Source organism: Sapajus apella, unplaced genomic scaffold, assembly GCF_009761245.1.
Source record: "Sapajus apella isolate SASKATOON/1434 unplaced genomic scaffold, GSC_monkey_1.0 scaffold14, whole genome shotgun sequence".
Classification (NCBI taxonomy): domain Eukaryota; kingdom Metazoa; phylum Chordata; class Mammalia; order Primates; family Cebidae; genus Sapajus; species Sapajus apella.
Window position 1 is genome coordinate 22,934,210 of NW_022436954.1, and position 22,381 is coordinate 22,956,590.

General features: G+C 36.4%; 1 protein-coding gene across 17 annotated transcripts in view; it reads left to right on the plus strand.

Annotated features, from left to right (window-relative positions):
- LRRC4C (leucine rich repeat containing 4C) overlaps window positions 1-20,080 on the plus strand; it is a 211,957-nt gene extending 191,877 nt beyond the window's left edge. For all 17 annotated transcript variants that reach the window (XM_032282284.1, XM_032282287.1, XM_032282293.1 and 14 more), the window contains one exon: window positions 14,753-20,080. In XM_032282284.1, coding sequence (XP_032138175.1) covers window positions 14,795-16,717 — 1,923 coding nt within the window. In that variant the 5' untranslated portion in view covers window positions 14,753-14,794 and the 3' untranslated portion in view covers window positions 16,718-20,080. The remainder of the gene's footprint in view (window positions 1-14,752) is intronic.
- Window positions 20,081-22,381: the final 2,301 nt, after the last annotated feature.

The window sequence follows — 22,381 nt, forward strand, 5'->3', positions numbered from 1 at the left end:
GTACCCTGTTATAAATGATCAATGATGGCAAGTTACTGAACTGGAGTTTCCTGGTAGGTAAAGTGTTAGAGAGTATACCTAGAATCATATATTATTATTATAGCTGAAATGACTTTAGACATTCTCTTTCCCTGCACCCTACTATAAAATGAATCCCAGACATCTTTAGTGCTTTGCCTGGGGTTATAAATATGTTTTTGGCTACTCTCTAGGAAATTAGGGTTTTGTACTGTTTAATAATGAACAAGGAAGTAAGTACTTGGTAAGAAGGTGATTTTAAAATCTGAATGACTCTACGTACATGATACTTATTCTCTTCAGATTGCCTTGCATGGTAATTTAAATTCCATTTCTCATTATAAAAATCCATATGCCTTTTGGGTGCTACTGTTGGTTTGTTTGTTTTCAGCCTACAAAGGTGTTGGTGACCTTATCACAGGGCATTTTCTAGGGATTAATGAGAAGTTGGGGGTTAATGACTATGAGCTCCTCCCAGCCAGTCATCCATCCAAAGGAAGCCTGGGAAGCAAGGATTACCAACTTTCTGAAATCACATCCTTCTCTGCCAGCCTTGCCAAGGACTTACATTTCAGATGGGCTTTTTAGGTCTTATTTCAAAAGCACTTCTTTAGTTACTTTCTTTAGTTACTTGCTTTGTCATTAACCTAGATGAAAAAAATATATATGGGAAATAATTTGCTACATATTTTGATTAAACATAATTTGAAATACTGAGCCTTTTTTATATGCTTTTCTCTCCCCAATATTTTTCAAATTGGAAGTCTAGAGCGAATCAGCCTATTGCGCATCCTGAGAGGCTAAAACGTGACCAGTTTCTGCAGTTTACCCTCTCTCCAACAGATTTGTTTATTACGGGAGGATCCTTACTGGGGTTTTGGTTATATTTGTTTTAATGGAATATTATTTTTTCTTATTTCTTTTATATGATTGTTTTTCCACTAATATTCATAAGTACAGTGCTTTCTCCTTTGGCATCAGGCGTGGTCACCCAAAACACCCTAAGAGATAAACATTAATGGACTAATTAATGCATTACTACATTTTCCTTTGAGGAATTAACTACAGCAGAATGAAAGAAGATTATGGAACAGAGGAGGTCCCATTTCTGCTCTGTTGAGGAAGCACAGGACCTGATTTTATCATTCTGCATCGTGATTCATACATTGCCACAAATTCCTTAAAGAAATGACATGGAATGACAAAATGTCACCTGTGTACCCACGTTTGTTTGGGAAAGATTGCTGTCCCCAGGGTAGACTGCATCCCAGGACCCTTCCTAATGTTTATTCATGTAAGAAATTGATATATACAGCAGAATGCCAATTTGCTAATTTATAGCTAGAACTCTAACAGATCTTTCAAGCACTTCAGCCTATCAGTTATTTTGTGTGGAACTTAAACGTTTTAGAGTCATAAATCTCTTTGAGAGTATGATGTTAAGACTAATGAATAATCTTTCTATAAAAAGATACAATAACATTTAAACAAAAATCTGCATATAATTTCAGGAGGTTCACAAATGGTTTGAAACCCATTAATAACTTCTTAGGAACCCATAATGTTACTGTACAATGTCATGGAAAGGCAAATAATAATCAAATGAGGTTATTGATGAAAAATAAAACTAAGAGAACTTAATTGTATGATTCAAATTGTTTTAGTGTTATTATAGTCAATGTATCCATCATTCTCCATATATGAACTTTAACTGTCGTCGGTACCAGACAAATAACAGAAACAATGAAGACAGCAACAAATACGCTTACAGTATTGATTATGTACAAGACACTGTTCTAAAATTTTCTCTCTACATGAACTCATTTATCCTCACAATAATAGAGTCCAAAATCACAATACTCAATCCCCAGGCAGATTCACAGATGGGTACTACAAAAATTTGTGTCTCTGATTTTTAAGTCTCTACTATTAGTGTCTGCTTAGTTGCATAAACAGCTAGAAATCTGCAACAATCAACCTTTTTTTGAGGCCATATATTCATTCCTATATTGAGCATACATGATATACAAGATACTCTGGATGTAATATTTAGGATACAGGTTACTGCTGCTAAGGATAGATTTTTACCCTGAAACATCATTTTCAATCTCCTATCTACATGCTGATTTTTGGTAATTTACTTCTTTATAGTCTTAATATATAAGTTTTCATGTGTTTATATGGGGGAGGGTGGCAAGGAGTAACTATTGAGCCCTCTCTTTACCATTTAAACTAAGTTTTATACCTTTTCCATCTTTTTGGTTCACATATAAGTCTTAGCAATGGACTTCAACGCTTTACGTTTTTATAAAATTAGTATACCAATTTGGCTGCTATGAATTAAAATCTCTGACATGTTTCAGTAATTCAAGCTAATATTTATTGAATGCCTACATATCATCCAGTATCTGTCTTTGAGAAAGCTATGATTAAATAGGTTGAACACATTCCCAAATATTTACATTCAAACACGGACTGGTAAGTGTTATAGTCTTGGCTTTACACACACTTTAGGGGAAGGATGGATTTATACTGATCAATAAGGCTGATGACAGCCTAGTAAAAATAGCCAGTGTAAAATTGGCTCTGGTTGGGTAAAATTTTCATATAAAAAAAAGTCAGAGTAGGTAATTTCAATCTTAAGAAAGAAGGAGCAAGTCCTCAAAGAGGAAAAGTAGAGGGAGTATTTTTAGAATCTGGAAGAGACTGCAGCCTCAACTGTGTTAAGAACAGTGGGAGACAGGACTGGGAAAGCAGGATGGCACAGCACTGTTGAGGGGCTTACATGTCACATGAAGGCAGTGGTTTGCAAAGAGGACAATTTTGCCCCCCAGGGGACATTTGGCAAGTTCTAGACACACTGTAGATTGTCACAACTGAGGTTGCTACTGGCATCTAGTGGGTAGAGGCTGTATGGGAATTAGGCTTAATTCTGTAGGCACTGTGGGCTATGCTGTCTTGCACTGTGATTGTCTAGGCTCTCGTGTGTTGTTACACTGACTCTCCAAAATGTTGCTTTGAAATCTCCTACAGGACAGATATGAAAAGAAAGACCACTTGTGGAGATAAAGAATAACATATATTAATCATTAAATGGCCCTTGAAGAAAAAAGGTAAAAAAAAAAAAAAAAAAAAAAAAAAGTTAAAAAAAAAAAAGATGAAGCAACAGTTTCATCAGTTTCATACATTGGCAGGGCTCCAGACTTAAAATATTAGCAGGAAGGAGAATGTAGGCGTTGTTACAAACAGGCATATTTCTAATCATTGGGGCATTCTGATTTCATTACTGAAGAGTGAAATATCTTGCAGCACATGGAGCTTGAGATTTTAAATATTTTTCTTTGGTTATACATTTCACTAAAGCAAATTGCTACATAAATATACCCCCAAACACCTCAAATCCCACCTTATAATTTGAGAAAAAGTTGTTCATCTATATTTTATATTTTCATAAGTAATCTCAAAAAGTAAGATCAAACAGATTCAAAAACAGCCAGAAACCTCATGCCAGGTACATGTATCTCTCCAGTGTCATGAGAGAGTAAACAAGCAGGAAAAAAAAACAAATTAATTTTATTTTTAGCCCTGCCAAGCTGTGCCTGTATTCCTGGGTCGGAGTTTTTAGCATGAAGTAGATCTGAATTTTTATTGCTAAGACAAAGTTTGGAGCTGCCACAGCCTTCCCCAGTCTCTTGCCTAGTCCATCTTGTTGCTTTAGATTGTGACAGTCGAATTAGAAGATCTTTTCCACCCACGGATTTTTTAAATAAATGGTTCAAATGAGTCCCTGTAGCTGGCATGTGGTGATCTAGAAGCCCTCCCATTTTAAAAAGCATTTGCTGACTATAGGAGTTCTTTTCTCTGTTATAAAGTGATCTGATCCAATGCAGTGACCTGAAAGCTAAGCCAGTCCTCCCTAGTTCTAGAGTACATGTAGGTGGGAAGAAGCAAATCATGAAAACAACTAGCATCCAATTGTGCAGAAATTTTCAAGGCAATCATGTTATTTTAGGCACATACAGCAGAGGGCATTGTTTGGTCAAACATAAAACAGGGCTGCTACTGATAATAATAGACAAAGGGAAAGAAATAGGGAAATCTCCCTGACTTCACCACCCACCCCCATCCCCCTCAAAAAAACATGCAAAGAGAGCAAAGAGACAGTGAGATGATCTTTAAATAACTGTTCTTCACAGCTCTTTGTAGAAAAAACTTCTATGAAAATAACTACAAACTGGAAAACATTATTCCAAAAATTGATAAAATTCTTGCTATGTGCATGGGTTTCTACTAAATGCTAGGGATCAATTAGTGAGTATGACATCCTATGGGTCCTTAGTGAGTTTATGGCCTTGACTTAGTGGGTTTCAACCTGCTTCCGACTGTGTGAGCACTCATTCATTCATTCATTCATGCATTTAACAAATATTCCATGAGTACTGTTAGGTGAATACTACTGAATAAGGAAGATAAGTCTCTACTCCACGGAAATTAACCTTCCACTGAGGTGAGACAGGCAATAGGAAAATATGCACCTTACTGTATGAGAAAAAATAACAAATGGTGATAAGTGCTATGATGAAAATTGAATATGAGTAATGTATTAAATATGACAAAATATATTTTTGGCTAGGTAATCAAAAAGAACTTTCTTAAGAAGGTAAAATTTAAAGTGAGCCCAGAATTAAAAGGAAAAACCACCATGCAAAAATCAAAGGATACACAATGCAGGCAGAAGGAATCCTAATAAAAAGGTCCTGAGGGGGGTAACAAGGCTGAATTGTTTGAGAAGCCATGAAAAGCCAATGGGGTTGAACCAAGACGGTGGAGTAAGAAAAAGCTGAAAAGTAGGAGAGGTAGACAGAGGTCAGGTTGTGTCTTGGAGACCAAAGTAGTTTGCATTTTGTTCTGAAAAGATATGGAGCTAATAGAGGAGTTTCAACTAAAAATACAGCATGAACTTATTTATAATTTAAAAATTCAATCTAAATACTATATGAAGAATGAATTGTGGTAATGCAGTGGACCAAAGTAGGGAAATTGATGGGAGTGTGTTTCAGAGGTTCAAGTTAGAAATGAGGATGACATATAATCTAGAAAGAGACAATGAGGAAAAGTAGTAGATAGACCCACATTGTTTTAAAGTTGAATCAGAATGAATAGTGCTGGCCTATATGTGAATACAGAAAAAGAAAAGTCAAAGAGTAACATTTTTGCCTTGAGCAACTGGTCATGTGGTAGTGGCTTTTGTGGAAGTTCAGGGGCAAGTTTGGGGATTTGCTTTCAGTGTATACTATGTCATTTAAATCATGCAATCTTCACAATGTCTATTTATTATACTATCATTCCCACTTAGGAAGGGACGGCTCAGTGAAGGCCAATTTACCAAACAGTCAGGAATGACCTAGCCAACCCTCCAATGGGAGGCATTTTACTCTAAAGCTGGTGTTTTGCTGGGTCTTACTATTGTAAATTAGGCATTCTTTTTATGCTTCAGCATTGTCTCAAATTAGAAAGAGGACTAAAACTAAATGTTTGCTTAGTAGTCCTTTGTGTACAATATGCAGCATGGACATGAGCCACACTAGACATCAAAGATGCCTCTTTCCTGACTTGCAGATCGGACATTCCAAAATGATACACTGCCCTTTTTGTGTACACTGATATTTTCTAACGTGACCATATGCGGAAGCTAATTTTGTCTTCATTGGTATTTCATGCTCTACAAGATTTTAACTAGGGTGGATTAATTTGAACTATACACATCTCAGTAGTCAAATAATCAGATTGGAGATTGGTTCCATTCATTTCTAAAGCAATGCTAGGGATGTCGATTATTAAAGTTGCTTACTTTCTCTTCTTCTTTCCAATTTCCTTAAGAACAAGGGCAGAAACTTTCTAAAACAATATTCTCATCATTCCCTGTCCTGTTTAAAAGCCTCAAGTTTCTAAGTTTTTTATTAAAATAAATTCAAACTCTTTATTAGGCTTGCAGTGACCTTCAATTGAGCTAGTTTATCTATGTTCTACAGTGTAAATCCTTTACTTCCATTAAGTCAGTTTTCTTAATATTTTGTGTTCCTACTCTGCTTTCATGAGTAAGCTCCTACCTCCTCCACCACTGCCCTGCCTCCATGCCAATCTATACATACTCCTTAAAGATCTGCATAAAATTCCTTTTTTTTTGAGACAAGAGTCTTGCTCTGTTGCCCAGCTGGAATACAGTGGGGCAATCTCAGCTCACTGCAGCCTCCACCTCCCGGGTTCAAGTGGTTCTCCTGCCTCAGCCTCCCGAGTAGCTGGGACTACAGGTGCGAGCAAACATGTCCAGCTAACTTTTGTACTTTTTAGTCGATAATGGGGTTTCACCAGGTTGGCCAGGATAGTCTCTATCTTTTGACATCATGATCAGCCCACCTTGGCATCCCAAAGTGCTGGGATTACACAGGCGTGAGCCACTGTGCCCAGTCCCAAATTCTCTTCTTAAAGCATACTGATTAGCTATTCCTACATTAATCTCTGATAATTCTTTATGGCATGTAAATATTGAATGTATTGATTTATACTATACCTATATCATATATGTACATAATTTTTTATGATATATACCTATAATTTGTTTTATAGCTCCAAGATTGGAAAGTTCTTAAAGACATGGGTAATTTAGTTCTTTTACAATCCTTATGATACTCTCCAGCGCATGACCCCATGTTGGTGGCAGCCATATTGTTGTTGTTTTACTTTTCTAGTACATAGGTCTCTGTAGTCAGGACTTCTCACCTAATGATATTGTAATGTTGTCACTAGTGACATATAGTCACAACACTAGTGACAACATTAGAATATGATTAGGTGAGAAGTCCTGACTAGAGAGAAACAAACCCTAAGAATGTATTATACATTTTTCCACTGTAAGCCAAATAAGTCTTCTAGAAGAATGAAAATGCAGAGTCAGGTTTTTTTTTTTTTTTTTTTTTTCTTTAAATCTCAACTTCTGAAACTTTAGCATTTTCTAGAAACATTGCAGAGTCAGTGTGTTTAGCCAAACAGCTGACTTTTGACTTGACAGGTTGATTCTCTAGGTTATAGCCACTAAAATGTTGTAGCATTTCCATTACATTCACCTACTGGCTCAGCCCTGGGCATATTTACAAAAAAAAAAAATTCTTTTCCCTGAAAATCCGCAGAACTATATATTCCTGCATAGGCAGTGGAAAAAGCTCAAGATTTGCAAGATTAGGTTAAAAATGGAAAAACAATGATCTATATTAGGAAATATTTATGAAATAAATTTGAAGAGGTGTGTTTCCTTTGGTAATTGTGTGGTTTTTTTTTTTCTCCTGTATATTCTAGCGTTCTTTCAAACCCAGAGATGTCCAGATAAATGATTTTGCAGTAGAAATCCTTCCTAGCATGATGTGGGATGACCTTCAGACTTTCTTATAAGAATATCATATTGCTTTATCTTGTTTCCTTTGAAAGGTCTCTCTTATTTATAATGGCATAGGAAAATTTAAAAAATGATTTTTGTTCCCTTTCTTTGCTATTGGCTGAGGAAATAAGGAGAGAGCGAGCCAGAAAGAGAGGGCAGAAATTAATATGAATGTATCAGCATAGGTTTGGCTGCATGTAACCAGAAAAAGAATAACTGTTTATAGTGTAATGTATTATTTTACATAGTAAAAAGTCCAGAGGAAAAGCAGTAGTTACAGGGTTCATTAATTCAGCAGCTTATCACAAATATCAAAGATGTACATTCTTTCCATGTTTTCTTTCTTGACCTATCAGCTTTGGCCTCAGGCTGCCTCCCCTCTTGGCCACAAGATGGCTGCAGCACCTCTAGGCATCTTTTACCCTCAACAATATCTAGAAAGAGAAGAAGGAATTATTTCTTCCCCATGTTTTTCTAATTAGTGGGAGGAAAAAAAACAATTTCTGGAATCCCTCACATCTTATTAGCCATATTGTGTCACATGTTCAGCCCTCATTCGTTTCAGAAAGCAGGAATGGTACTACCAATGTTTGCTTAGACAAGAGCTTAGCTAACTATAATCTGCAAGACAACCTGCTACTTTTTTGAGTGTGCCCTGTCAGCTAAGAATGTTTGTGAATTTTTAAATGGTTAGGAAATGGAATTTTATATATATATACATATATTTATATATTCTTTTAAAAAACATTTTAATTATTGTGGGTACATAGTAGGTGTATATATTTATGGGATACATGAGATACTTTGATACAGGCATAGAATGCATAATCATCACATTAGAGTAAATGGGGTATCCAGCACCTCAAGCATTTATCCTTTGTCTTATAACAATTTAATTATACTATTTTAGGTATTTAAATAAGTAAATTATTGTTTCCTGTAGTCACCCTATTGTGCTATCAAATAGATCTTATTAATTCTGTCTAATCATATGTTTATACCCATTAAACATCCATCCTCCTTTGCCTCCCCACATCCAACTATGCTTCCCAGACTCTGATAACCATCATTCTACTCTCTATCTTCATTAGTCAATTGTTTTACCTTTGAGCTCCCACAAATAAGTGAGAATATATGAAGTTTGTCTTTCTGTGCTTAGCTTATTTCACTTAACATAATGACCTCCAGCTCCATCCATGTTGTCGCAACTGATAGTGTCTCATTCTTTTTTTATAGCTGAATAGAACTCCATTGTATTTATGTACCACATTTTAAAAAATTGTCTCTTGATGGACACTTAGGTTGCTGCCAAATCTTTGAAATTATGAATAGTGCTGCAATAAACATGGGAGTGCAGATATTTCTTCCATATACTGATGTCCTTTTTGGGAGAATATATGCCTAGCAGTGGAACTGCTGAATTATATGACAGTTCTTAGGTTTTTTTTTTTTTTTTTTTTTTTTGAGACGGAGTTTCACTCATGTTACCCAGGCTGGAGTGCAATGGCGCGATCTCGGCTCACCACAACCTCTGCCTCCTGGGTTCAGGCAATTCTCCTGCCTCAGCCTCCTGAGTAGCTGGGATTACAGGCACGCACCACCATGCCCAGCTAATTTTTTGTATTTTTAGTAGAGATGGGGTTTCACCATGTTGACCAGGATGGTCTCGATCTTTGACCTTGTGATCCACCCGCCTCGGCCTCCCAAAGTGCTGGGATTACAGGCTTGAGCCACCGCGCCCGGCCAGTTCTTAGTTTTTTAAAGAATTTTCAAACTGTTTTCCATCACAGTTATACTAATTCACATTTCCACCAACAGTGTACGAGGGTTCCCTTTTCCCCACATCCTCACCAGCCATTTGTTATTGCCTGTTTTTGGATAAAGGACATTTTAACTTGAATGAGATATCTCACTGCAATTTCCATTTAAGTCTTTAATCCATTTTGTTTTCTTTATATGACCAGAGATAGAGGTCTAGTTTCTTCTTCTGCATATGCACATCCAGTTTTCTCAGCACCATTTATAAAGAGACTGTCCTTTTCCCAGTGTATGTTCTTGGCGCCTTGATCAAAAATGAATTCACTGTAGATATATGGATTTGTTTCTGGATTCTCTATTACGTTCCATTGGTCTATATCTCTACTTTTATGCCAGTACTATGCTGTTTTGGTTACTTTAGCTCTATAGCATAATTTGAAGTCAGGTAGTAATATTCCTCCATTTTGTTCTTTTTGCTCAGGGTAGCTTTGGCTATTCCAGGTCTTTTTTGTGGTCTCATATACATTTTAAGATTTTTTTTTTTTTTCTATTTCTGTGAAGAATGTCTGTGGTATTTTAACAGGGATTGCATTGAATCTGTAGATTGCCTAGTGTAATATGGACATTTTAATACTATTGATTCTTCTAATCCATGAACGTGGAATATCTTTTCACTTTTTATGTGTCCTCTTCAATTTCTTTCATCAATGTTTTTTAGTTTTCATTGTAGAGATCTTTCAGTTCTTTAATTCTTATTTTATTGTATTTATAGTAAATGAGATTAACTTCTTGATTTCTTTTTTCAGATTCTTTGCTCTTGGCATTTAGAAATACTACTTATTTTTGTATTTGTATTCTGCAGCTTTACTGAATTTGCTTATCTGTTCTAATAGTTTTTGGGTAGAGCCCTTGGGGTTTTCCAAACATAAGATCATATCATGTGCAAACAAAGATAATTTGACTTCTTCCTTTGCAAGATGTCCTTTGTCACGTCTGATTGCTGTAACTACAATTTCCGAAAATATTACTTTGTACTATAAATAGTATCATTGACACAGCCATGCCCATTTATCTACCTTTTGTCTATGGCTGCTACAGTGGCATAATTGAGTAGTTGCAACAAGAGATCATATGGCTTACAAAGCCTGAAATAATTACTATCTGGCCCTTTACAGGAAAAGAAGTTTGCCTACTTCTAGCTTAAACCAAATTCTATTCACCCTTCAGTAATGGTTCAGTCTCTCCTAAAACAGATAAAACAGTATTTTATATTTTTTCTTTCTTTTTTTTTTGCATGGGAGTAAATTTTTCTGTATAAAATTTTCTTAGAAAAGAGTAAGGGAGTAGGATATTTGGGTAGGCAACAAATTTGTGTTTGTGGGGTGGGAGAGGGTGAAGTTACTGTTTGAGATTCAAGCACATTTTAAATGAATAATAGACCTTTAGTATTGTAAAAAGCTAATTCCCCAAATATCATCAATACAACTTGTTGATAAGGCAGAGCTGACTTTACTGATTATGGTGGTAAGGAAAAGTATCACCTCACAAATTTGGCAGTGTCTGTGACAGGAGCTGTGAAGATTAGCTCAGAATTTATTAAGAATTGGAAGTTTGAGTGACACAGGTACAGAAAACCAAATACTGCATGTTTTCTATGTGGGAGCTGAACAGTGAGAACACATAGACACAGGGAGGGGAACAACACACACTGGGGCCTGTTTGGGATGTGGCAGCGGGGAGGGAGAGCATAAAGAAAAATAGCTAATGCATGTGAGGCTTGATACCTAGGTGATGGGTGGCTAGGTGTACCAAAACACCATGGCACATGCTTACCTATCTAACAAACCTGCATGCCCTGCACATGTGTCCAGGGACTTTGAATTTTTTTTTTTTAATTAAATTTTAAGTTTGACTCTAGGAAGGTTTTCCAATATAGGAACCTGTTCAGGATTATACAAGAATTATGACACAATAATTCAGGATTGATGAAAACAGCAAGGTGAGTCAAGAGATTCAGTAAATCTGAGCACAAATGTCTGTTGAATTTTCCATCAAAGAGTGGATGGGACTTTGGGGGAGGTTCCCATAAGGATCAGTGAATTGGTTTGGTGGAAGAGCCACAGAAGAGGAAAGAGATGCTAAGACAGACAGTGGAAGAGCAAAGTCATATTTATGTAGACGGTAAGGTGTGGTTTGGAGTCCTAGGGTCCAGGGGTAAGCAGTTTTGGTTCTGTTTAGGGAGGTTGGTTAAGGATAATGTGAGAAGAGAAAGAAGGGGTACAGTTGTGGTTAACTGAATTCATCTTTCTCCCTCCTTGCTTACAAACCAGTTCTAATGTCTAGACAAAGCCTATGATGACTTAGCAATGATACTGTGCTAAATAATGCATCTCTGTTAGCTAACTCACAGTTGCTTCACTGCACAGGCTCTGAGTGCACTAAAGCATAGGTAGTAAAGGAAGGAAGTCTACTGACAAAGTCAAGATATCCTCCAGGACAAGGCTAAAAGTATCATAGTTTAATTCAAAACTCACACAAATGCATTTGTAAATAAATGCTGTCAGATGATATTGTAATGGATAGTGCATACTTTAATTTTCTTTTGATGTGATAAAAACATCTTATGAAAGAAATGTTGAAACCTAGTTTTTGATATAAAGTAACATAATTTGGATATTAAAGTAAAAAACCTTTTGTTGATAGTAGTTGATTTAATTCAGTGCATGTACCAAGCATTATTTGCTGTAGGTTATAAATTAGATTTGAACCAGCTATAATTTGTAAAGTGTTACTTATGACTGATTTATAGAAAATCTCATTTATTCCAATAGCACAAAGACCTTGAAGTAAACAAGAAGTAGAAAATAAAACTCAAGCCTGGAGAGTAAGAAAGAATAAATGCATATACCTTATAATTAATAGTAATATATCATCGTTGCATATGTTTTACTGATAGTATGTTCCTGATTATATCTAGTAATCCCTACCACAAATTTCAATGAGATATTATTGTTGCTCCTGTCTTTTAAAAGAGGAAGAAACTGAGTGTCCCATCACTTTATTTTTAATATCTTTGACTATTATATATTACTTCTTATGCACCAGTAACTTTACATATACAGTATTACACGACAGCCCTAAGAAAAGCCTTTTGAGTAGATAATAGTGCTCTTTCACAGATGGGGAACGTATAGAGATATGAAGTAACTCTCAATTTTAAGGTCATTGAGGTTCAAACAGGGATTATGATCTCAAGAAGTCTCACATTAAACTCTTTTCTCTTAACCACAGAGCATGGTTGCCTTTACTGCATCATAGTTTAAAAAGAAAAAGGTAGCAAACAGCAGAGTAAGGAATTATCTTCTTTACTTTTATGCTATTTCCAGTCAACCAGCTATTTCTACCTGTTTTGCCTGAGACCCTAGGATTCTGGGGAGAGCTAGAGGGTAGGGAATAGGAGAAAGAATGGAGGAGCAGGACGGTGGGACCAGAGCCCTAGAAATGTTAATTTGTTTATATATCAGGGATTTTGCATGCTATGTTATTTTATGCCCAATAACCTTAATAACATATGCCCTCTCTCCCTGAAACAGACATAGGTTTCAAGGGGAGAGGGCATATGTGAAACTACACTAAATCACTCAAATGATAAATTTTCAATGGTCATAATTACTGGTAATTTAGATAGCTTTCTATTGATAATGGAAATAGAAAAGAGTCATTTAAGCCCATATTTAAATTTACAATGAGGATAACTCTATCTGACTTAGGATGTGAAACCTACCAACCACACTGTTGTCATGATATAAATGGGACAGGGGAGTAATCCTATAAAACCTATTAACAGGATTCACATGATGAGCCAGGCCCTGTTGCTTAGTGATTGTTTTAGAATGCAGTTATTATTATTTAGCTAGAGTGAGGCACCGGATCAGGAGGTGGCTGCCATTTAAAAAGTGAGGGGCCAGGCATGATGGCTCACGCCTGTAATCCCAGCACTTTGGGCAACCAAAGCAGGCATTTTGCCTGAGGTCAGGAGTTTGAAACCAGTCTGACCAACATGGTGAAACCCCGTCTCTACTAAAAATACAAAAAAAATTAGCCAGACGTGGTGGCATGTGTCTGTAATCCCAGCTACTCCGGAGGCTGAGGCACAGGAATCGCTTGAATCAGGGAAGCAAGGTTGCAGTGAGCTGAGATCATGCTACGGCACTCCAGCCTGAGCAACAGAGCAAGACTCCTTCTCAAAAAAAATAAAAAAAAAAAAAAAAAAGAAAGTGATGATTTTACTCACAGCTCACAGCAGGAGGGGGCATGACACAGCATGAGGAGCCCACACTGGGAAGCAGCAGGGTCAGCCAGTACCAAGCAGCCAGCGGAAAATGTGAGCAAGAGCCTTTATTGTGGTTTTAGGGAAAGGCAGGGTAAGCAGGCTTATGATTGGCTGGTTTTTGAACAATCTGAGCAATCTCTGGGACATAAGGGCTGTCTCTTGTTGCCTGGTAAGTGGACGTAGGGTGATTAGGGAAGGGGAATGTTGGTCTCAGTGACAGTGTCCCGGGAGAGCCTTATAAGGTGGCTAGGGTTTGACCTTTGGATTGGCTGGTTTGCATACGAAAGTCATGCTTATGGGCAAGTCCTTCACGATTGAAAAATGTTTCAAAATATTTTCACTATGTGAAAAATATTTTGCATTTACCTTTATTCTCATAGCAACATTTTTATGTTATATCTTAGATCATATCTTCTGGGACCAGTCTGATGAACGTCTGAGCCCTGATTGATTTATAGTAACATTTGACTTCTTGAATGTCACTTCTATATTTCTTCATTTTGAAAATGAAAAGAATGACAATTTCTACTTCAGAGAAGTGTTGTAAGGATGACAAAAGATTGCAACTAGCTTCACAGACCTACATCCTGTGCAGCTGCAAAGAAATCCACATTTAGATGGACCCAAACTTGGTTTAATGGACTTTTGTTACTGATTTGAAATTATTAATTTTATAAGGCTTCCTACATTTTTATTTCACACTGAAAAACACAAATTCTGTAGCCATTTCTAGACAGGCTTGTTTGTAAAGTCTATAGCCCACGGTGTTTGGTACATAGAATAACCTTCAATATAATATGTCAGCTATTACTACTTTTGCAAAGGAGCTTTTAGTTTGACATAGCCCCAAAGTTCTATTTTCTAAACTTTTTCAATCTGCTGTGGACACTGAAGCTACGGTGGAGTATGCATCATATGTCCTCATGAATTTGGGCCACATTTGATTGGCAAACAATACTTTACGGTCCTCTACCTCACTGGTCCCTTACTCTGTGGTTATGCATCTCATGGAATGTGGTCTTTGGACAGCTCCTAATTTGGAGTAAAGGTACATTTGCCTCTAAATATGAACCACATAATAAAGAACATTAGATTTGTTTTTGTCTGACAAATGATGGCTTCAGCTAATACACTATATCACTGACATTACTCCAGAAAGACACTAAGAGTAAATCTAATCTAAATAATCTTTTTTTGCTTTTATTTTGCAGACTGTTTGAATTCCAGAAGGACCAACACCAGATAAATTATGAATGTTGAACAAGATGACCTTACATCCACAGCAGATAATGATAGGTCCTAGGTTTAACAGGGCCCTATTTGACCCCCTGCTTGTGGCGCTGCTGGCTCTTCAACTTCTTGTGGTGGCTGGTCTGGTGCGGGCTCAGACCTGCCCTTCTGTGTGCTCCTGTAGCAACCAATTCAGCAAGGTGATCTGCGTTCGGAAAAACCTGCGTGAGGTTCCGGATGGCATCTCCACCAACACACGGCTGCTGAATCTCCATGAGAACCAAATCCAGATCATCAAAGTGAACAGCTTCAAGCACTTGAGGCACTTGGAAATCCTACAGTTGAGTAGGAACCATATCAGAACCATTGAAATTGGGGCTTTCAATGGTCTGGCGAACCTCAATACTCTGGAACTCTTTGACAATCGTCTTACTACCATCCCGAATGGAGCTTTTGTATACTTGTCTAAACTGAAGGAGCTCTGGTTGCGAAACAACCCAATTGAAAGCATCCCTTCTTATGCTTTTAACAGAATTCCTTCTTTGCGCCGACTAGACTTAGGGGAATTGAAAAGACTTTCATACATCTCAGAAGGTGCCTTTGAAGGTCTGTCCAACTTGAGGTATTTGAACCTTGCCATGTGCAACCTTCGGGAAATCCCTAACCTCACGCCGCTCATAAAACTAGATGAGCTGGATCTTTCTGGGAATCATTTATCTGCCATCAGGCCTGGCTCTTTCCAGGGTTTGATGCACCTTCAAAAACTGTGGATGATACAGTCCCAGATTCAAGTGATTGAACGGAATGCCTTTGACAACCTTCAGTCACTAGTGGAGATCAACCTGGCACACAATAATCTAACATTACTGCCTCATGACCTCTTCACTCCCTTGCATCATCTAGAGCGGATACATCTACATCACAACCCTTGGAACTGTAACTGTGACATACTGTGGCTCAGCTGGTGGATAAAAGACATGGCCCCCTCCAACACAGCTTGTTGTGCCCGGTGTAACACTCCTCCCAATCTAAAGGGGAGGTACATTGGAGAGCTTGACCAGAATTATTTCACATGCTATGCTCCAGTGATTGTGGAGCCCCCTGCAGACCTCAATGTCACTGAAGGCATGGCAGCTGAGTTGAAATGTCGGGCCTCCACCTCCCTGACATCTGTATCTTGGATTACTCCAAATGGAACAGTCATGACACACGGGGCTTACAAAGTGAGGATAGCTGTGCTCAGTGATGGTACGTTAAATTTCACAAATGTAACTGTGCAAGATACAGGCATGTACACATGTATGGTGAGTAATTCCGTTGGGAATACTACCGCATCAGCCACCCTGAATGTTACTGCGGCAACCACTACTCCTTTCTCTTACTTTTCAACCGTCACAGTAGAGACTATGGAACCGTCTCAGGATGAGGCACGGACCACAGATAACAATGTGGGTCCCACTCCAGTGGTTGACTGGGAGACCACCAATGTGACCACCTCTCTCACGCCACAGAGCACAAGGTCGACAGAGAAAACCTTCACCATCCCAGTGACTGATATAAACAGTGGGATCCCAGGAATCGATGAGGTCATGAAGACTACCAAAATCATCATTGGGTGTTTTGTGGCCATCACGCTCATGGCTGCAGTGATGCTGGTCATTTTCTACAAGATGAGAAAGCAGCACCATCGGCAAAACCATCATGCCCCAACAAGGACTGTTGAAATCATTAATGTGGATGATGAGATTACGGGAGACACACCCATGGAAAGCCACCTGCCCATGCCTGCTATCGAGCATGAGCACCTAAATCACTATAACTCATACAAATCTCCCTTCAACCACACAACAACAGTTAACACAATAAATTCAATACACAGTTCAGTGCATGAACCGTTATTGATCCGAATGAACTCTAAAGACAATGTACAAGAGACTCAAATCTAAAACATTTACAGAGTTACATACAACAATCAAAAAAAGACAGTTTATTAAAAATGACACAAATGACTGGGCTAAATCTACTGTTTCAAAAAAGTGTCTTTACAAAAAAACAAAAAAGAAATTTATTTATTAAAAATTCTATTGTGATCTAAAGCAGACAAAATTATGTGTATTCCTCAGAACCTGTTTTTGCTGCACTTATTCACTATTTTCCCACATCTCGTTCCTCCCTTCCCTGATTGCCATATTTTTCATAGGAGATCTCAATTCCTTAAAGAACTGGTCTAGGAAATTTTGTAAGAATTCTGTTACACTTTGAGATTTTTATGGTGAATTCTAGTGGTGAGATCCAGTCTATTTTGTCTCTCTATTTTTAATTTTTTTTTCTTTTTCCCTCATACCCATATGAAGTAATCCAATGGGGAATGCAATATTAGAAATAGATTTTTAAGAGAGAACAAGGAAAAAAATGCAAGATCTTATATTTTTCATGTAATGACCTGTTCTGTATTTATGAGGAAGACAATTCTATGGAAAAGAAAAGAAAGTGAGCAAACAACAGATTAATTTACATATAAGCATCTATAAAACCCATGACTTTTAAACAACTCTAGAACCAGAATTTGTAGTTAAAAAGCTAAAAGTAAGATTATAAATAAAATATTGTTGGTTTTTCTGTACCTGGACACAGCTCATTTGTAGTATGGCTCAAATGTGAGAAACTTCAAGATAATTAGATTTTTGCTTTCTAAGAAAGAAAATACTACAGTATTCTTTAGTCACAAAATCAATCTCTACAGGGTCCTGTCTGAATAGTTGACTTGAGTTTTAGATCTATGTTTAAGTATGCTGTGGTATTTTTTCCTTCTCTTTAGGGTTATTCTTTGTAGAATGCTCAGGTTCAAAAATAATGATTTTGTGAAGTAAATTCAATTCTACTTGAAGGAAAGTTTCAATATAATTTATTCACTGTCTCCTCAATAAAATTTCATTGGCCAGATGAACTATAACAGCAAAACAGGAAAGTATTCTAAGTCATCTAGAGCTGAAAAAGAATATTTGGTGCTGAGTGTTAGCAAATTTAGTTCAATTCAATGGTAATTATTAAAGTCCTACTGTGTGAAAAATATTGACTTTAGTACTGTGGGTGCACAATTGAGAAGATCTGGTTCCTGCTCTTGCATCACTCCCAATCTATATAAAAATAATTAAAGAAATCATCTAGTATATTACTGGTTGCCAGCTCTAATTTTACTTCTAGGTGAAAGGCTGTGAATCAGAACCTTAAATTTTCAAAACATTAGATTACTGTTATAGAAAGCTCTTGGATTTATGGTTTCTTCCATCCTTCTGGAAGAAGTGACTTTTTCTAAATGCAAATTGCAGAGCTTTAAGGAAGTGTAGGTTTAGATTTGTTCTGAAGGATGAATACATACCAGGCAATGCTAATTCAGTAGTAATTCATTAATGGTATTTTTTAAGGAACTGGGGGCATTTTGGCTAAGAGACCATACGCTAGCTTCCAAACAAAAAAGGAACTTGCTGGTTGTTGCGCCTTGGCATTCTTCTTATATTTTAATATATTATGTATATGACTTCCATCTTTATGTGGAACAAATGAATATATACAGACTGACCTTGAAACCTGCTACCTTGGTGGTCAAACAAGGACTGATCAAGCTGAAGAAAACTTCAGCACCTAATGGCTAAGAAGCTTGGATACTCACACTAAACTCTGCAGGCAGAACCTTACTCCATGGTTTTGTGGTCTCCAGGTGTGAAAAATCAATTATTACTAGCAAAATAGGTCAGAGAAATGGGAAAAAAGGATAGGAAATGAATGAAAGCATGGACGAATCTTGCTTCTGTTTTTTTGATCACTACTTCTCTGGCTTTTTTCTTCCTTATATCTTACCTCCCTTTGTTAGGAACACAATTCACACTTGCTTTCACTGGGGAGAAGACTCAAGAAAAGGGAAAACATTTGGCTATTGTTTGTCAAGTTATTCAGTATTGAATATACTTTTCATATTCCCAGCCTGCGATCACAAAACAAAACAAGCAACATAAAAAACACAAACAAATATGTATAATAACAAGCAAGTGCTAGTACAAAGAAAAGTGATATAAATCGAAAGGGAAAATGATCCTCCTTTCTCTACTTGGCTTGCGTCCACCAAACTCTGTCTTTGCTGACTCTGAAGCTTCTTTCATTTTAAGCTTTTAATTCATATAGGTTTAGTCCAAGTATGCAGTTACTCTTGGCTGTGAGAGGTGGCTGACAGTTAGACAAGCGCTACTAAATAGGATGAAAGGTGAACTTGCACTTAAAAAGTTAGGTTGGAATCCAAAGCATACAATTCAGTCTCCTAGGAGATCACAGTATAGTACTAATGAATATGTTTTGGGAAAAAAATTGACACAAGGTTTAAATAAACCAGACTTGATTTCTACAATAAATTTAGAAACTCTTTTGACCAAAAGTCCTCATTGCAGGTTTTGGGGATAAAGGATAGAGTGCCATAAATCTACTATTTAAAGAAAACTCAAATGTATTCCAGATATTTCTGATTAACAGCAAGCCTCTATTTTCCCTGCATAACATATTTGGTCCTTGGCCCATCAGAACAGTAGCTGCACTGATATGTTAGAGACCATTACACACATGAATTTACTTGGTTTGGCAGGAAGCCTACGTGACTGTTTAAATGTTCGCTATATTGTTGTACCAAAATACAATTCTGTGTCTACTGCTCATTTGATTCTATCCAAAGACAACTGGGTGGCAGTATTCTGAAATATGTACACCAAAAAATACACCATTTACAATTCACCAAGTTAAAGTAACCCAATGATTGATATTTCTCTCTCTCTGTGTGTGTGTGTGTGTGTGTGTGTGTGTGTGTGTGTGTGTGTTTGTGTTTGTATCTCCTACTAATAGTATGCAGTTTGCTTCCCTAAACATCAAAGAGGCTTTACGAAGAAGATTCTCTAACATCTGTATCTATTCAGGAATTTTCTCTTCCACATCTGTCCATGACCTTAATCTCGAACACTCTTTTGAAAAGTATACAGATGTATTTGCATTAGCAAAATAATAGAAGGATTTGGTTTAGCTCACATAGACCCAGATATAACTTTAATAATTTCCTCTCAAATTTCAAATATTCTGAAATAATGTATCGTCTTTTTCAAAGACTGAAACAAGTTATTTGCACATGGAAGAGTGATAAATATTTACACAGTACAAAGAAAAAGAAGGCGGCAAGAAGGCACATTAAGAAGAAGCCTTCACTGAAACATGAAAACGTATTAAGTAGATGGCCCCAGAGTATCCAACATTTTTAAGGTAAAGATTGATCAAGGTGAAAAAAAAAAAAAAAAAAAAACAACTTCAATCTCTTATCCTTTTGGAATAATCTTCAAGATATTTAGATAAAGTATAAGAGTTAGACGAGTGCTAACAAATAAATGTGATACTCTAAAGCAATGTAATTTTAAAATATTGTGTTCAATTAGTTATTTGGTGCTTCAGCTTGTTTTAATAAGAATCTTGAAAATAATGATATCATGAACTATCACAGACATAGCATGTGAATGCCTGGGTAAGCAGTCATACTCTGCTAAGAAGCTGTTTGTCTGTTTCCCTTAAAAATAGTAGCATATAATCAAATCTCTTATAAAAATATATCCTCAAATTACATATGCATCTTTATATTTGATTAGAATGTGATTCTGCATAACAGCTACTTCTGATAAAAATGAGTCGAAAAAGTTATCTTCCAAAAATCAAAGCCCCTGTGATTCTTTCTCTTCTTTTGCAAGAAGAAATATGGATTCCTAAAAGCCCTGTACATATTACATAGGAAGCAGCTGGGACACTACTCTCTTCTCATGCTCCATCAGGATACAGAACAAGATACATCTGGCTGTATGAGAGAAAAAAGAAATCTTCTAGAATTAATGTAGCACACTGTCAATTAGGATCCAAATTTAGATACTGAATGAAGCATTCTCAAAACACATACCAGTTCACATCCTTCTGTTTCTTAAACTGCTGCCAACAGAACTTCCGAAATTTCAACCTTGAGAAAACTATATAAATTATATGTAAAATTATATAATTAAATTTTATAATATGTTTAGCAGTAAAATGTAAAACTGCTGTTCATTTTTTGTTTTGCCCAGGATTTAAAAAAAAAAAAACGAAAAACAGAGGAACTTGCTGCAAGACAGACAATAGATGAAGCTATTTTAATGAAAGCACATGATATTGGAAAAATCTTTGTTGGTAAATATTTTTCTATGCAGAAAATGAACACATCTATCTGTCCCTTGCACAAAATACAGAAAGGAAGGGCCCATGAAAATCAGACCATGAAGTCTTATTTTTCATTATTTGGTCTAATAATTTAATTTCATTTTCCAGATTATTAATACTTCACTTTATTATATATTTGACGCTGAATTGCTGAATTTGACTTGTCCAAATGGCATCAATCCTGCCTTTATCTCATTGCCAGAATAGTGAATATATTGCTTTTTATCCTGATGAAAGGGAAGATTCAATGTCCTTTGAAGGAGAGGGGCTGATCTGTGTGGCGACAGTAGAACACATTTTGATTGATGTCCTAACCTTGAAAATTTGCCAGATCATCCACCTTGATCAACCCTACCTCAGCTATCTTGGTGGAAACCCATTATGGGCACGCTTAGCAACTATTTTGCCTATACTACATCTACTAAATGGCAGTTAGTTAACCCCCTTACTTCTTCAGCCCTTACTTCCACATTGAAAGAGGTAAAAAGTCGAGCTCACCAGTTGCTATTTAAGCACATTTGCTAGTTTTGTAACGTGCATAGACTTCTAAGAGGAATATATGAAACCTCAAATAAATATATTAAAATATGCACAAAATAAATATATGATATATACTTTTTTATGCTAGTTACTATAAAATTTTAATCAAAAAATTTGCAATACTAGAGAAATCTCAGGTTTTCCTAATGGAATTATTATAAAAAATATTAATCTTAATACAATTTGTAAAATACCTTAAATGCTAGATGCTGAAATAGACTTCCAGGTCCTGTAGCTACTTCTACTAAAATAATCATAATAATGTTTTACAAAATGAGAAAAGTAATATAGTTTCTCTTTCCAGTTGCCCTGAAGCAGACTAACTGATGCTTGTAAAGATGTTTCTCAGCATAAATGGATTGTTAGAGAATGAACTTCAGTTAATTCTGACCTTAAAAAAAATGTGAAGTAGCTATGTATTTTCATCTGAAACATTTTCAAGAGTCTTGCAGACAAGTCACTCTAAAATAATTAATGACAATGTTTATCTGCTCAATAACATTTTAGTTTTTCAATACATATTCTTAACCCTATGTGAAAGTAGATTGTATCCCTGGTTTTTTCGGCATATTTTCAGTTTTTCTAAGAGAAGTATAAAATCAGAATCTGTCACTACTGCCCAACATTTAGTTATGCAATCTGGAATTCAATTCTAAACAATACTGGGGCAACTCATGTAAGTGAGTGAATTATTGCCAAGGCATTGACGTGTGCCTCTTTTTCATTCTACTATTTAATCCCACTTAAATGACCTGACAGTTATATTATGATTAATATAAATTTCACCTTCAAGAAGAATTGAAAAT